General features: G+C 38.5%; 2 protein-coding genes across 6 annotated transcripts in view; one reads left to right on the forward strand and one right to left on the reverse strand.

Moving 5' to 3' along the window:
* The window catches only part of LOC105486020 (neurobeachin), a 747,447-nt gene that overhangs the window by 202,776 nt on the left and 527,003 nt on the right, over positions 1-17,668 (reverse strand). For all 5 annotated transcript variants that reach the window (XM_011748656.3, XM_071081645.1, XM_071081644.1 and 2 more), the window contains one exon: positions 11,831-11,967. In XM_011748656.3, coding sequence (XP_011746958.1) covers positions 11,831-11,967 — 137 coding nt within the window. The remainder of the gene's footprint in view (positions 1-11,830; positions 11,968-17,668) is intronic.
* Positions 7,933-11,192, forward strand: LOC105486017 (mab-21 like 1). Its single transcript, XM_011748654.3, has one exon. It carries the CDS (start codon positions 8,483-8,485, stop codon positions 9,560-9,562), a length of 1,080 nt encoding a protein of 359 aa, XP_011746956.1. The 5' UTR covers positions 7,933-8,482; the 3' UTR covers positions 9,563-11,192.

Consider the following 17,668-nt stretch of genomic DNA (forward strand, 5'->3'; position numbering starts at 1 on the left):
GACAAGCATTCCATATTGGAGGGGAAATGAAACTGCCTCAAGAATAGAGGCAATTAATTATTTCTGTATTTTTTCTTCTTCTGTCTTGAGGCACAAAAGTTATCCATCCAGTTAAAACAGCAAATGAAATAAAGAGATTTTTTTTTTATTTAAACACATATGGCTTTTGCCTGCAATACTGATCACCACAAGGTCTACAGATGCCCGTGGCTAAATTGTACACTGGCAGATGCACACAGGGGAAAACTGTGCTAATGCAGCGTGGAGAGCAAAACAAATGAAGAACTGAAATTGCTAGTAAAAAACAAAAAACAAAACATCCCACATTTTTTCCCCCTGATGAGTTATACATTTTGTTTATCAAATGCAGGTTAAGGTTGCAAAAAATTTAAACTTAGTCTGTTGCAAAAAAGTAAAAAACAATTTTAAATTAGTGAAGGTCTCTCTCTCTCTCTCTCTCTCTCTCTCTATATATATATATACACACACATACATATTAATGTAGGTAAATAAGTATTTTTTTTCTATGGACAAAATGGCTAGCAATAAACTTCTCAATTTCATAATTACAAGCTTATGACATTCAAAGTTGATGTAGTATATGTGACTGAATACATGCTGTTGGAATTTCCAGTGTTATTTAAAAAATCAATTTAGGTACAGTCTCTTCAGGTATTACCAAAACTGTTAAGGGTTATTATGAGACAATCTTGCAGATGTGGATATTACTTCCTGGTGGCAACAAGAATCCAATATTTAGTAGTTGTTTCCTTTTAACAGATTAATACAGAAAATGTATAGAGGCCAATTCAATCTTTTACTATCTTAAACACTGGTGTTATGTGTGTGTGTCTGTACTCAGACTGCATGCATGGGCTATTTTGCAAACCATAAAAAGAGTGTATTTCCTAAAGATGGTTTGAGATTATTAAGAAAGCAATAACTTCTTTCTTAATAGGCCTGTAAGCATGCATAACATTAAAATTTCTATTGTAACTGCCAAATAAAAATATAAAACAGAAAGCATTTAAATAATTTGTATATCTTAGGGGAAGAAATAAAAGACTAGTTGTACTATTCCAAGTTGTAAAAAGGCAGAATATTTGAAAAAGCATCATTATCAATGTCTTCACTCCTATAATTTAATACGTCTTGGTTTAGAGTATTTGTAACCATCTAAATTTACATAATAATGTATATTTATACAAAATTAGGATAATGTATATTTATACATATGTCCCAAGAATGTGCATATATTAAGTAATATTAGATCTAATAAACTCTTTAGCCTCAATTCCTACCACTCAAAGGGAAGGTTAATTTACTGAAAATGTAAAGCAAAAATATTGAGAAATCTTGACATTTCTTTCTCTAGTGACATAAAGCTAGAAACATTACAAATATGCCTCAAATGTTGCTAACTTATATGAGAAACCCTTTCTTTCTTGCATATTTTGATGTGCAAACTGTGAACCTGATTCATAAATCTAACACATATATTCATGTTAGCCACTAAATATTAGGAGTTTCTTTGAAAAATGAATCTTCTACCAAGTATTAATTAGTCACATACATTAAACAACTTTACATAAAATAAAAATTATAAACATATTGCTTATATATCTGAAATATTATTTTATACTTTGCCTGTGTCAGTGTTTTTTGATTAAAACTTGTCTTTAATTGGAAGCATGATAAAATAGTAAATTCTAGGGGAAATAAATAACGGGTGTTACAGTCTAAAGACCTTTTGATATAAAACTAAAACACTCAGATATTTACACATTAATCATAAAATTTCCAAATAAAAATAATGAAATAAGGGCATGAAGAAACATTGTTGTGGTAATATAAATGTTCTACATGTGTGGTAGAGCTTCTATGATGGTATACATTTGTCAGAATTCATAGAATGGCACAATCATATGGAAAAATCATGGAACGCTATTGTATGCAAATTATACATAGAGAAACCTAACTTAAAAAAATACATTTCACAGAAAGACAAAGCTATACATTTTATTTCACTAGGTTCCCACTTTTTTTTTAAATCAGGAACACTACATCTTACAAACTATGCTGTTCATGCTTCTAATTTGACTGGGATATTGAGATAATAATATGGATAAGGATATATGAATATAAAAGTATTAACTATTCATTAGTATTACTTTAGACTTGATATTCTTGACAAATCATTATATGAAAAGTGTGCTTTCAAGAAATAGTACATATTGGTGTACTAAAATGTATATTATTACCATAGTGAAAATAATGAAATGTAACTGGAAATATTATATAGGTATTATATTCTCAGATAGTTATCTCTATACTTATATGTAAAGATATAAAGAAAATTTGTATTTATAAACTAATTTCCTTCTTTTTCTATAAACCATTTATTTTACTGCATATAATATATGTGATAAAAGGTAATCGTTTTCTACTTGATGTAATTATCCTTTTAAATTATTACTCCAGTTACTGATCATTAAAAAAATAAATCTTAGTTTAGAAGAATTACTTTGCTCATTAAAAAATAAGCTCCAAAACTATAAATTAAAAACAGGAAAGGTTATTTTAGACATGTAATCACTGGAAGTTGATTATCTATGTATCATATTCTAGTCTCAAGGTCATGTTGAATATTTTCAGTGGCTTAATCACATACAGTATGAAACAGTAATGAGAGCAATGCAGTCCTGGATGACCTAGTACAGATGTAGGGATTAACATACACTCATCGAATCTGATTTCCTTGTTTTCTCTAAATGCAATAAAAATATAGCATATTAAAAGTACTAAAAATGTAGCCATATACACAAATATATGTAAATTCATGTATGTAAAATCATACATACATTTGTGTATGTGTTATGGGTTAGGAAATACCTAATTTTCATATATTCATATAGAAAAGAATCATGTGAGCCCATTTATCCTGTCTGAATATTTCTATAATATCACAAGAAAATTATAAGCTGAAATCTAACAAAAAGATTTTAGTTTTATTAGAAAGATAACAGTAACTTTCTGAAGGGTTTGTGAGAAATTAGACTATCAGAATCCATATTTCCTACATAATACTCAATAAATTAATGACTTGTCCTTAAATGTTTGGAAAAGGTTAGAGATCACAATTTATGCCGAGCAATAAAAAATTCTTTAGGTTGATAGCCTCCCTTCCCCCATTTTTTTCCCCCATTTTTTTTTTCAGTTTGCAGATACAACTGAAAACATCCTGTACCTCTGTGTACACATGCAAATGAGGTGAGGAAACAGAGACAATTATGAAAATAAGCTGGGCTTTAAATTTCTTTTTCTATCTAAAGAAAGGTTTTGGCTAGAGTTATCCAGTATTACTTCAAGTCTGCAAATCAAGCAGTGGTGGTCAATTCTTAGAAGTATACTCCCAACTTCCATTTTTAATCTCAAAGTTACCTTTCTTTTCAAAAACCTATTAATACCAATATCAAGTTTATTAAGCAACGCTGTAGAGAAAAACAGTACTCTTTACTACAAATGTGACTATATGTGAACTAGGGTGATGAAGAAAACTGAGGCAAAGGCCTTCATCAGTCAAGTGAAGAATAAACAATTTTAAAAAATTAACCACGATTCTCAAAATGTTCTAGTTGAAGAAGTGAAATAGGGTCTAAATTGTGCAAACAGCGACCTCAATCCTCTGTTTGACTTTGAAATAAATCTGATATTAAAAGATGAAATAATTACTTTAAGAAATCACTGAAACCTTGAAAGCTTTTAAGCTATTTTTTGTCTCAAGTGTTCTTACACCAAGAATCACACAGGAAGAAAGGTATAGATGCCATCAAATTAGATTACCAGAAAAATTCTCTCTATTTTACTTTATTTAATGTGACACATAAAGAAAACCCTGCACAAATATCTGTCTTTAATTTCTCTAGTGTAAAAAAAGAAATATATTGTGTCTGGCAGAATGAAACACTTGAAATAGCCTGGGTGCATTTATAAAAAAAAGAAGGGGGAAGGAAATCAGATGCCTACAATGAGCCTTCAAAGCCACTCCAGCAGTAGGGATAAATAATGTAATAAACTCAACTTCATATTCTTTTTATCTCCCCAGTGTAATAAGCACATATTAAAAAAATAAAACTTTAAATTCATGAATACTTGTGAATAGACTAGCAGCTAGCAGATAATGAAAAAACACCAAACAATATCTATGTAAGCACTTAACATGTATGTGTGCATATCCTTTAACAGATACCTCTTTTCCAGATGAAAGGTTACAATTGCTGAGATTTATGAACATGCAATTCAAATTTAAATTAGTTTTATTCTAAAAGAAAAAAATTTTGCATTCTTGTATTTCTCGAACATAACAGAGTTTTTCTTTAAGCTTAATAACGACACTATTTATGAATTGCTTTGTATATCCCATATAAGTAAGCAGGTTTACAGAAGTGGAGATAAGTTATTTAGGAAATAGTACTTGAGGAAAAGTTGTTTAGGTATTGTTATTTTGAACGCTTCGAAGTGTTAAGGATCACAGTATTTAATTATTTTATATTCACTAATACTACTAACATTTATGATAATGGTGTGCTGTGTCCTTATTATTATTTTTTTTTTCTAACTGGTACATTTTAAATCAAGCCTGCCTCATAAACTAAGTAAATGAAATGTAAACGTCAGTTAGGCATTAAAATTCTAAATACCATTAAATATAAGCATTTCAAACTATCATTACATCATGAGATTCTTGAGATTTTTTTTCTTCAATTAGGCCAGTTTTCCTTAATTATCATTCTATTATTAGGTCATGTCAAAGATGTCTGCGTGCATACCACAGAAAATAATTAAGTATTTACATCCGAAAGCATGACACACACACAATTTTATTCTAGTAGCACTAAGATTACATTTTCAACAAAAAATATTGCAAGACTGGTATAGCTGGAGTTTTTTAAAAAACCGTTCACATTAATACATAAACGTATATTAAGCCATCTCGATGTACTGCATAATCATTTGACATAACTAGTTTAATAGGTCAAATGATATTTTTAAAAAATTTACTGAAAAATAGTTAAATATGTTACTCCCATAAAATAAATATATCCCCCAAGCCTAGATTAAAATAGCCTGAATTGCACAAAAACATACTGTTATTTGTAATTCCTCTCTATAGGTCATTTCCATAAAAAAATTTCCGGGATGGAAAACACACTTCTCCGAATAGCTTAATTTTCACTTCAACAATGAGGGGCGTCTAAGATCACTGAAAGGATTCAGCTACAGAAGGCAATTCATTTCACGTGTTCAGTGTAATAGAAAATCACTGTGTTGCAGCAACAAGCAGTACTTGCACTAGAGTATTATTCAATCCAGGGCGCCCAGTTCACCCACAGTGATAACCGCGGACCGGTGAATCCTATGTTATGTAAATCACCTTCAACTCCGTGTGTGAAGGATGCTTAAGGAAGCAGCTTAGAAAACACAGTCCTGGCGTCCTTGAAACTAAATGACTTCACTTTCCTGGAACACTAGATCTAACGAGTTTCCTAGTATACCTTTTCTCACCATCCATTTTTCTTTCTCAAAGTGCAAATCGTTAGTGAAAAGGAGCTGGTTGCACCAATTAGTTTGCACGAAGTGCTTCGGTGTTTAGCTTCGCTTTAACCCAATTAAGCTGCACAGTGAGCCCCGAAGATGCGCCACCTGCGCGCCTGGCTCCAGCCAGACCCGGCCGGCGTCCCTCGCAGGCCCGCATCCTTCCCGTTAGACCCACTCAAGGTCCCTCGTACAGCCCCGGGGACTACCCGTCCTCGGCTGTCTCAGGTCCTTGACAACCAGGATTGTTCTGCAGGTGGCCCAAGAAGGCAAGGGGCGAGGTCTTGGGGCAAGCATCTCAGAGGGCCTGAACCCAAGGGAGAGAGCGCAGGGCGCAGAGGCCCGCGGCGGGCGCTTGGCTGCGACCACACCTGGGCCGGTCGTGGGCAGTCAAGGCTGAGGGGTGCGTGGGCACAGCGTGGCCTGGAGCAGACGTGGAGAGTAAACCCGGACTCCAAGTAAGGTTTTCAAATAAGCTCACGCAGAAATAGAGCGTAGCGATCTTGAGCCCAGAGAGGAAAGTAAGAGGGCACGGGAATGCGGCGCAGCTAGAGAGAGAGGGCGAGCGGACGGCACAGGGCCACCCGCTCCGGGTGAGGGCAGAAGGCGGCGTTTCCCCAGAGACCACTGCACATCTTCGCCGTGGCGGTTGCAGGTTCTCGGGCTCTGATGCGTTTCCCCTCCAACTGCCAAAAGGTAGCAGTGCATTCACCCGAGACGACGGCAAAGCGGGGAGGGGCTTTTTGGGTGTTCCCAAGCCCTGCTCCTAAGGGGATGGAAGGTTCTTGGGAAATAAAGTAGATGGGTGCCACGCAACCCAATGTAATATACTATTTTCAGCTAAATTGGAATCTATCACTGTTGGATAAGGAGAAATTAAATAATAGGTGGCTTTGTGATGCTGTACCTGTGCAAAACACACAAAACAAAAATCAAAAACTTAAGTAAAAAGTGGGATCCCTGAACAAGATCTTATTAAAAGTGGCTCTGAAAGTGCCTACAAACCTGTTACGGGGAGTTATAGGATTTGACTGGAAATATTCTTAATTGGAAAGACGTGGCATCTAAATTAAAGGTAGACAATTAAAAAATCCACCTAGGTTTAAAAACCACGACATAACCACTAAGTAGTATTTTTTCAGTTTCCTGTGCTTTGAGGACACAACTGGACCACCAACTAGGAAGAAAAGAAATTTCCTCCTCCTGTTTCCGGGTTCCAAAATTCAGAAATGAAATGATTTCATTTTTGTTTTCAAAATGATGTTTAAATCCAGAAATGACCCCTAGCTGATTGCAAGTTAATTTTCTTTGAAAATGTTAACCATTTTCCCTTAATTAAATCACACGAAATAGTATAAAATTAGAAGTCTACTGCTAGGTCACCACTTAAGGACACTTAAGACAGGAGATATATCCTTAATTATACATCTGTAAACAAGCCAGAAACCCCCAAACCTTCAAATTTTCAAGATAGTTATCTGTGAGGAGGCTTGATCTCTATGCTTTCACGTGAATTTTATGAACTAAAATTCCATCCCAGAGACAAGTGATTTTTCAAATGTTTCTATAGTGCATATATAGCTTTGTGTCCTGCTTGTAATGCTGGTCAAGTCTACCAAAGTGCAAAGACTGCAGCTGGTGGGGCAGAGGGATGTACTAAATATTTTTTAAACATCCTAACTTAAACGGGGGTAGAACATCTAATACATTCAGCAATTATTTTCAGATTCCTTTCAACAAATGCAAAAAAGGAAAAAACATAAGTAAAAAAAGAGCACACTACCTCCATAACGTTTCAAAAAATCATTTTAACATATAGGAACATCCAGAATGAGAAAATTACACAGGTCCTCCTCCATCTAAAGCCAACTTCCATATGCCAGTAGTCTGCATGAACAAACTTTCAACCTGCATTTAAGAAGACTCCAAGGATTAACAGGCATTAATTATCTTACTCTAAATGCAAGTTAGTGATTTTGTTTTAGAAAACCCCGTCTAGATCACTAATTGATGGATTCCCATTAATACACCTGTATTTGCATTTCAGCGGTAAAAAGACAAGCAGGGTTTTCGGCACAGAAGAGAGCCGCTTTGCCAAGTCTTTTCAAAATGTCAATATGCTTCAAGTAGTACCACAGCTGAGATATTCCTCTTGATTTCCAAACTGTCTAGGTGGCCTGGGTGGTTTTCTGCCGGCAGCAGCCTCCTACCTTTAGTTTGTGTGCCTATATCCATGAGGGGGGATTAATTAGCCGGGTTGGAGCTGAAGGAGGCTGTCGTGACGAGCCCAGTGGCGATTGGCCGCCCGCCTGCCTGGCCCTGCCTTTATAATTTCCACACGAGTGCATCTGGGCTCTTAGACAAATCAACAGCAGCTTCTTCTGACATATACACACGCACACTCACCCCGGACACACTCTCAGCACACTTTTCCTCCATCTGATTAACAGTGCTGCACACACAATGATTACGGGAAAGCGTAAATAAATACGGAAAGGGGTGCTTATTTTGACTACTGGAAGAGCTTTGCTGGGTCTCAGCGCAACTTTTTTTTTTTTTTTTATTCCTGAGAAGGTGATCTCTCCATGCGGTTCTCTCACATAAGGATTCTTTAAAAGAGGGAGAGAGACAAGGAGAGGGGGGAGAACAGTCTTTCACTTTAAGAACGGCTGGGCTCAAAGATAAAAGGAAGGGAAAAGCAGCAGCAGCAGCAGCAGCAGCAGCAGCAGGGAAACCAACGCTGCAGCACTTCCGAGAGGCATTTTTGATCCATTTCTGAGCGCTGCGGCCCGTTTCTCCACCGAAGTTGGCTCCAGCTCTAGCAGCCGCATTGGATCCCACAGCTTACTGCGAGACTCCGGTGTACAATCCGGATCTCTGCCCCAACATGATTGCGGCCCAGGCCAAGCTTGTCTACCATCTGAATAAATACTACAACGAAAAATGCCAAGCCAGGAAAGCTGCCATTGCCAAAACTATCCGGGAAGTCTGCAAAGTAGTTTCCGACGTACTGAAGGAAGTGGAAGTGCAGGAGCCGCGGTTCATCAGCTCTCTCAACGAGATGGACAATCGCTACGAGGGCCTTGAGGTCATCTCCCCCACGGAATTTGAAGTGGTGCTTTATCTCAACCAAATGGGGGTGTTCAACTTCGTGGACGATGGCTCACTGCCCGGCTGCGCGGTGCTGAAGTTGAGCGACGGGCGCAAGAGAAGCATGTCCCTCTGGGTGGAATTCATTACCGCCTCCGGCTACCTCTCGGCGCGCAAAATCCGGTCCAGGTTTCAGACGCTGGTGGCTCAAGCGGTAGACAAATGTAGCTACAGGGATGTGGTAAAGATGGTGGCAGACACCAGCGAAGTGAAACTGAGAATCCGAGATAGGTACGTGGTGCAGATCACGCCGGCTTTTAAATGCACCGGGATCTGGCCGAGGAGTGCTGCCCACTGGCCACTTCCCCACATCCCCTGGCCGGGACCCAACCGGGTGGCGGAGGTGAAGGCGGAAGGTTTCAATCTCTTGTCCAAGGAGTGCCACTCCCTGGCCGGCAAGCAGAGCTCGGCGGAGAGCGACGCCTGGGTGCTGCAGTTCGCGGAGGCAGAGAACAGACTGCAGATGGGGGGCTGCAGAAAGAAGTGCCTCTCCATCCTCAAAACCTTAAGGGATCGTCACCTTGAACTGCCTGGCCAGCCCTTGAACAATTACCACATGAAGACTCTGGTTTCCTACGAGTGTGAAAAGCATCCCCGGGAGTCGGACTGGGACGAGTCTTGCCTGGGTGATCGGCTGAACGGGATTTTGCTGCAACTTATCTCCTGCCTGCAGTGCCGGCGGTGTCCCCACTACTTTCTACCGAACTTAGATCTGTTTCAAGGCAAACCTCACTCAGCTCTGGAAAACGCTGCCAAACAAACGTGGCGACTGGCAAGAGAGATCCTGACCAACCCGAAAAGTTTGGAAAAACTTTAGAGGATGAGTTAATCAAGAGCCGAAATTATTACCCTTCTCAAAGTCCTTATTAAGTGTAAACTTCTGTTCAATTCCTAATATTCCACTCCGCAGTGTAAACAATCTCTTCCTTTAAAAAGGAGTAATAATACAATATTTAGACATCATCTCACCCACCCCCACAAGGGGAGAAAAAGTAGGGGAAGCGGATGGAGAAAAACCCAAAGCCACTAGTATTAGAAGACTTCTTGCCACACGATTTCCTATCTCCCTTGAAAAGTACACCGTAACACTCCGTAAACAGCCCGGTTGTAATGCAAGACAGCGACGAACACTCCGCCTAACTATCAAAGGATTATAGCAATCCTGGTGATTTAAGTGCATCTGCCTGTGAGTAAACACGATTTGGATATGCCATCTGAAAGAAACTGTAATGTATATTTTGATTTGTAACAAATATTGTGATCTCACATTGTCTTTGAAAGTGTGGATGTTGGTGTTTGTGATTTGGTGAACAGAACTTACATTGCCATTCTCGATACTTCCAGACATTTTCCACTAACAAAGTTATCATTTAAAGGTAGATTTCCTCCTGGTACTTTCCTCTGTCTTTGAAAGTGTCTGAACTTTAAAAAGTTTACATTTTGTTTCAAATATTGCTTGTTCTATTTCTTACATTCCATAAATATACTTGAAATGTTATTTAAATATATTCAAAGAAATTTGAATTCAGCTTATATAATAACGCTTGAATATCTGAATTATATATTTGAAAAATGCACTTGAAATACACTGGATAATTACTTTTGTGATTTAGATTTTAATTTGTTGCTGGTTTTTATTTAATTAGATGCTAATAAATGAAGTAAAATAAAAGTTGTCGTGTCTCACTTTAAATTGTTTCCTATCAAAAGATGTAATGCTGCATTTTGAAAATCAAACCCACTTGAATATCTTAAACATTTTGAGAAATATGCTAATGAAATCCTTAAAAATAAAACATTGGAGAAAAGCTCTTTCTGTATAGGTATATAAGATAACGATCTACTCTCAGTCTCTAACTTACTTGTAAGACAATTCCTTTCTACAACAGACACAATTTAAATCTACCTTTGAAAGCTTGCTCTTCTTGTAGCATTTTTGATAATATAAGAAAAAAAGTCTATCATGACAGTAGAGATGACTGACTTATTTTAAAAACTGCATTTGGAGCTGGAAGTAAAAGAAGTCCCATGACTATCCTTTGGAATACTTTAGTAGTCAACAAGTGCTGAAAATGCTGATCACCTATGGGCCTTAAGTTAGTTAATTCAGGTGATGGTAAATTTTTGGATTTTAGCTCTAGTTTACCAATACTATTTTATTACATTTTATATCAATATCTAAATTAAAAACAATAAAGTTCTGGATCTGTGGGAGCATTTGTCTTTGACTATTTTAGAATAACTGCCTCTAAAAATAAAGGAAGATTTTTTGCAAAATGATGCTAGAATTTCTAGCGTGACACTTCATGCTCTTGAATTCTTAACCCCAGAATAGAAGTTTGCAAATTGCACAGTAACATGAAAGTCAAAATATTAAAATAGATCTCAGAAAGTGCTGAGAAAGAGCTACTCTAATACTCTGGTGTTTAAAATCTACACAATAACATTTAATAAGTATGCATTTAAATGGTTCCAATATGTATTTTCTGGCATTATAATCAAAGAAGAATACAATATTTAAACATCTGAGTTCTAGCATATATATTTTAAATCAAAGCTCAGAGAATCAGTTGCTTTCCTCTTAAATCCACATATAAAACCCATTCTTATTTCAGGAGATGGACAAAATGGGTGTACTAATGGAGATGAATTTATATCTAAATGGCTCTCCCCCCAGTTTCCTTATAACTTTTCAATAATCACAATTCAATCTACCGTTTTGAAAATTAAAAGTGATCTTAATAAGAAATTTCTTAAGACCTTTCGTAGTCAGCCCTCAGAGCCTGAGATTCTGGGCCCCAGGGACTTGGGAGCAATTGGCTTAACTACCAAATCTGCCCAAGCGCAAACAAAGGCACTCACAGAAAGACTGTTAAAATGTGCATGCTCTGGTAATACAGGATTTAACTTCATTAATATAGTCTTCAGTTCCATAAAGTGAACATGCTTTTTCATTCATTTTATTTTCTCTGAGAAAGAGGAGAATGTGCTCCCCTCCTCCACTGTCAGGTAAAATCAAACAAAATTGAAAACCACTTCCTGGCACAAAGCCACCAGTACCGTACACGGAATCGCTTTAACTCACTTTAGTGTCGATCTTCTTGAAGGCGGAATCATCCTCATCTACCTCGAAGTAGATTTCTGTCGTGGTGATGGAGAGAGTCCCCTTGGCCACCACCACGGGAGCGATGAGCTGGGCAGGGGTGCTGAGAACCACTGGGCCTGCAAGGCAAGGATAAGGGGAGTCAGGCTGATCCCCTGTGGCCCTTCCTGCTCCCTCCCAGAAGGGTACCAGAGGTTTTTATTGGTAAGGATGCACTAGAAAAAACGGTTCCCGTATTAGGCGGCAAACTCTTTTTTCATGTAAGATAAGGACTACTTAGCTTTTATTCATTACCTTATAACAAGACTAGAGAGAAAAAATGGTATGAAAACCCAGAAGGTCAGGCTACCGAATACCGCTCAATTTCCACCTAGAAATCCTACATGGTTGGTGAGGGGCTGCCATTAACCTACTTAAAAGTGCAGAACGGACAAATGTCCCAATTCTCCACTGAGTATCACTGGCTTTTCCAGAGACCCTAGGCAGTCAGCACTGCCCCCAAGACCAGCCATCGCGCGAAGCCGCTCCACTCAGCAGCAGCGCTCCCGAAGGAGAGGCGAGAGGACGAGAAGGGGGCAAGGATCTAAATGATAAATTCCGCTGTTGTGAGCGGTTTGCCTCTTGCAGGAAGATTAATATCTGTCTCCTAAGGCGCGCCACACACACACATACGCGTGCATACGGACATTACATAAAGTTCTTATGTAGAAAAGAACGAAAATCGTAGTCACTTTCTCACAGAGAATATATCAAAAGGGACGAAAATGTAAGACGCTTGAACAAAACGATTCTCAAAAAAACCGTGCGAAAGTGCTACTTCTCAACTTTTGAAACTGCAGAAACAGCTTCACTAAAAGTGCCTGCCAGGGTGCCTGCTTCGAATTCCCTCAATCTGTTAAGGTTGAAAATCACGAATTACGCGTATAGAATATGAATTCAAATGGGATATTACCTAAATGTTTCCTGTAAAGTCTCCCCAAAGGGAGACATTCTTCGCAATCCTGGATTTGAAACACGATACAACGTTATACATAACGTGGGGATCGGATACAACCATTCATTTGTCGGTAGCAAGGGCGCATCATAATCCCTTCCACTTCTCCCCTCAAATGCATACAGTCAAGTGCGTCACAATAACAGTCGGGGAAAGGCAATAAAAAGTCAGGTTCTCTGCGGCCGCTAGGCCTCGGCCCTCCGGGCGGAGATCCCTCGCGCCGATGCCGCCCTCAGCCCCTGCCGGGCCGACCTCGGGAGACGCGGCCAAGTTGGCCTTCCCTGGCGCAGCACACACCCAATCTGCGACCGTCCTGCACAAAGCCGAGCCTTCCCGAGGCTGCGGGAACACAGAGGGCTGGGCTGGCTTCTGTCGCGATTACAAGGGGGTGGCTAAGGAGCAAACTGTGACAGTGTCAGCTTTCAGCCTGTCGGGACTGCCTGGGCCAGACCCACGCACAGCCCTGTCTTTCATTTCACTGCTCTGGATCCTCGGATAAGCCCCCGGGGCTCGCGGACTCTGGGCTTCGGCCTCTGCCCAGCGGAGTCGGGGTCCACCTCGGTTGCACAAGGTTTTTCTTTGGAAAGGGAGAGGCAGTCGATCTGAAGCACCACTTTAAAGGCTCATCAATCTTAATCTAGGTTGCTCAAGTAATTACGCCCGAATCTCTTGTACGATTACAAGTGGATTTGGGTTTCTATTCCCCAGGCCCTCCTTTGTGTTTATTGGAGGGTCTGTGCGCGCGCTTGGCGGCGCCTCCTGCCTTCCGCGCCCTCCTCCGAATCCCCCAACGCTCGGGCCGGTTCGAACCGCTCCCTTAACCCTTAAGCAACCAGGACGCTCCCTTGGATGCCAGTTTTCCTATTTTCTCTCTGAAGAAATCTATGCGGTTTACTCTTGATTGGGGCAAGGTGAGAAAGGTGATTTGGTTCACACTGGAAACAAAGTTACACATTTTTAGGCATTGCTAAAAACCTCAAAAAAGTCTCCATTCTAAAGACAGAGGACTACCAAGATTTGTAAGAGGTTTCTGGCATTTGGAGACAAATAATGGTCAAAAACACTAAAAATGGCGAATTACTTCTTTCTCCTAAAAAGTAATTTAACGTATCCAAATTGAGAACATGAGAAAAAAGATCGTGAAACATCAAAACCGTACCCATTGATTTACTGAAATACATTACAATTTTTAAGGACACGATCCGTGAACTTTCCACGGGGAGCACATCTTCTCTACTTACTCCTCTGCGTTTCTGAAAGGAGATGGCTTCCTTTAGATTTTACTCCAATATCGTTCTTCCGGGCGTTTATAAAAGGGCTTCGAACTGGTCTTTCTTTAAGAAAGACACATCATGAAATATTCAGCATTAATAGTGTGTCATTTTTACCCTCGTCCTTTGGAAATCTCCAATTACAACTTCCAATTCCATAGCATGTTTAAGGAGCACTGAATCTTTTTGTTGTAGTCTTCAGGGAGCAAACCAGCCGCAGAGAGAATACGGAGTTAATCCACTACAGCAATAGAGAGAGGGGATTATGTTTTAATCCCCTTTGGGGGAGCCTTTGGATTTTAGGGATCCGATATTAAAATGTTTACACAAGGCACAATCATAAGCCAGCAGATCTTCCATATGGTACCTGGTTATTTGAAAACCTCGGATCCCTTTCCAAATAAAAATAGTTTATAAAGAACAGCATCTCTGAATGACGGTGAGATGGTGATCTAGCTGATTCTGTTCTAGAAGATAACTTAAGTAACTACAAATTTAACTTCCTAAACTTTGCTTGGTGTAGTGAGTTGAGGAATGACTGTAAATATATTCATCCCAATCACTACTGTAGCAATAAAACAATAAATTATAATGTCCTCAGCACACATAGAAGTATTGATATTACATGTTAAACAAATGGATAAGACAAAACCTCTTCTTATTGCATTGATGCATATAATAATTTAAAATTCCACCATCTAAAGTGGTAATTAAAAGGAAAATATAAACGTTATTTACTTTTTATAACTGGCAATATAATGCTTAAAAAATACTGTTCCAATACTATTTTTGAAAGAAGGATAGGGGTATTACTTCCCATTTATCTAACCTAAAATGTGAACTAGAACAAAAACCACCCTAGCATAATGAATCTTTAAAATAATAACTTCTCTTTAGAGCCATAAGATCTTTAACCAGTTGAGATGGTAAACCTCATCATGGACCTAGAGTAGAAAGTACACGTTTTATATTAAAAAAGAAACCATTTATCAAATACACTTTAAAAGTAGAATGTTAAATACTTGTGGGTTTAGATTATGCTGATGAAAATCAAAATTTCAAGCCCAGAAATCTTAATAATACACTGACATTTTGGTAAAACTTTACAATTTACAGAATTCTTTTTTGTTTTTTGAGATGGAGTCTTGCTCTGTCGCCCAGGCTGGAGTACAATGGCTCAATCTCTGGCTCACTGCAACTTCTGTCTCCCGAGCTCAAGCTATTCTCCTGCCTCAGCCTCCTCAGGAGCTGGGAGTACAGGTGCATGCCACTGTGCCCAGCTAATTTTTGTATTTTTAGTAGAGACAGGGTTTCACCATGTTGTCCAGGCTGGTCTTGAACTCCTGACCTCAGGTGATCTACCTGGCTTGGCCTCCCAAAGTCCTGGGATTACAGGCGTGAGCCACTGTGCACGGCCACAAAACTCATTTGTATTTTTACAGAACTAATAGTCCAATATTCACAAATTTTAAGTTACTGGATGTGTCAATGCTTTCTTGCCAAAGACCACCAAGAACATATCTGTAGTTGAACAAGTGGGTTTTATTATTCATTGCAGTGAGAGAAACCGACAACAATAAGAACCATGGGGTGACTTAGGGGGTGTTAAAAGACTCATTGTAGGATCTGGATTTTACTTGTGATTTTGGGAAGGGTTCAGGAAAGCAGGGCTTTGCTCTGGATTGGCCTCTGTCAGGCATCAGAAATAATTCTATGATTAAGTATTTCAATCAATTTTATCTAGAGGGAGGGAAGACTAAATGTATGCTAAAGCTCTAATTCAAAAGATGTAGCAGTCACTCATATTAGCCAAAAGAGGGGAATGTCTGGTACTTTTGGGGTATGCACAGTGATCTTGCTTTTGTCTGTGTTTAGTCAAAATTATAAAGTTGTTTTTTGTCTCACATCATCATCATACAGCCCTGTATGAAGTTGGTGCTCTGTGAGGTTGTTTATGTCCAACAAGGGAACATCATGGCCTAGCAGTGAGCTCCAGGCCAGTTCTCAAAAAGAATGAGGCCTAGATATAGGCAGGCCAGTTCCCAGAGGTCAGAGGCTGCTTTTCCTTTTTCTCAACTGCAGGGATTAATCATTTTCGGGGCAGGGGGCGGGGGACGGGAGGGTAAATTAATCATTCTCAGGAGGGGGTAAAATACATTCTAGTGATTAAAAGGTAACAATGGCTATTAAATTTCCTAATAATGATAAGCTTCTTTACAACTTTCAATGTAAAGCACAGCAAAGACTATGCATGGAAAAAGAGTTGCCGTTTAATTAAAACTGGAATTGCTAGAATTATTTGATGACTTTTAATTGGTAAACTATATTTAGGGTACATAAAATTATAATGTATTTTAGAATCGCTTGAATATTTCCTAACCTTAGTTTAATATCGTTAAAAGTTGTATTAGCTATATGGATTTTCTTCATCCTCAATTACTTGGAAACTACATGCTCAATTTGCTTTTAGAACCTGTGAAACCTTATTATTTTTGGATAATAAAAAATTGACTAATCTTAGTAGAATTATTAAACTTAAAATCCTGATGTTATTTAGAAGAACTAAAACTAATCTGAAATTCTTTATGTTCACTGTAAAATAATATTATTCCAAAGAAATTAGGACAAAAATATAAGGAGGGAGTAAATTTTTATAATTATTTTTATAATGTGGTATACTTTCTAGGGAAGTAATTCATAGCATGAGTGACTGAACAAGATATCTATCACTGCTTTGGACTCTTTTTTTTTTTGAGATGGAGTCTTGCTCTGTTGCCCAGGCTAGAGTGCAGTGGTGTGATCTTGGCTCACTGCAATCTCCGCCTCCTAGTTTAAGTGATTCTCCTGTCTCAGCTCCCCAGGGAGCTGGGATTACAGGTGCACGCCACTATGCCCAGCTAATTTTTGTATTTTTAGTAGAGACGGGGTTTCACCAAGTTGGCCAGGCTGGTCTTGAACTCGTGATCTCGTGATCCACCCACCTTGGCCTCCCAAAGTGTGGGGATTACAGGTCAGAGCCACTGCACCTGGCCACAGACTCATTATTTTTAAGTATGGTACAGTCAATTTCCCTAAAACATTCTCCCCCATAGAAACAAAGGAATAAGATGTTTTAATCTCAAAACAAATTACTGAAGAATATAATAAAGTTGTAACTTTGTTTTGGAATCCTAGGAAAGCTTTGGGCATTATGAAAATGGAGGTATTTGTGTATGTGCCAGAGGGAGGGGCAAGTTCTAGAAAAAATACTGCAACAAATTTTAGATTTCCAAATTTTAGATATCCAGGATGGTTCTCTGGGTTTCAGGTGATTGAAGTATCTTAAGAATATATATATATATATATAAAAGTCATAGTAGCAAAGTCTCTAGATAATGACTGTTTTATTTATATACAGAGAATATTGATAGTTGTCCAGATAAAATTTCAGAGTAATGATATTTTGAAATTTTCAATTTTCAATTTTTTTTTTTTTTTTTAGGGCTGGGCATGGTGGCTCACACCTGTAATCCCAGCACTTTGACAGGCTAAGGTGGGAGGATGAGAGGCCAGGAG

This window comes from Macaca nemestrina, chromosome 16, assembly GCF_043159975.1.
Source record: "Macaca nemestrina isolate mMacNem1 chromosome 16, mMacNem.hap1, whole genome shotgun sequence".
NCBI classification, from domain to species: domain Eukaryota; kingdom Metazoa; phylum Chordata; class Mammalia; order Primates; family Cercopithecidae; genus Macaca; species Macaca nemestrina.

Excerpts from the sequence above, each read along its gene's own strand:
- LOC105486017 (XM_011748654.3), top strand. The coding sequence starts at position 8,483 with ATGATTGCGGCCCAGGCCAAGCTTGTCTACCATCTGAATAAATACTAC.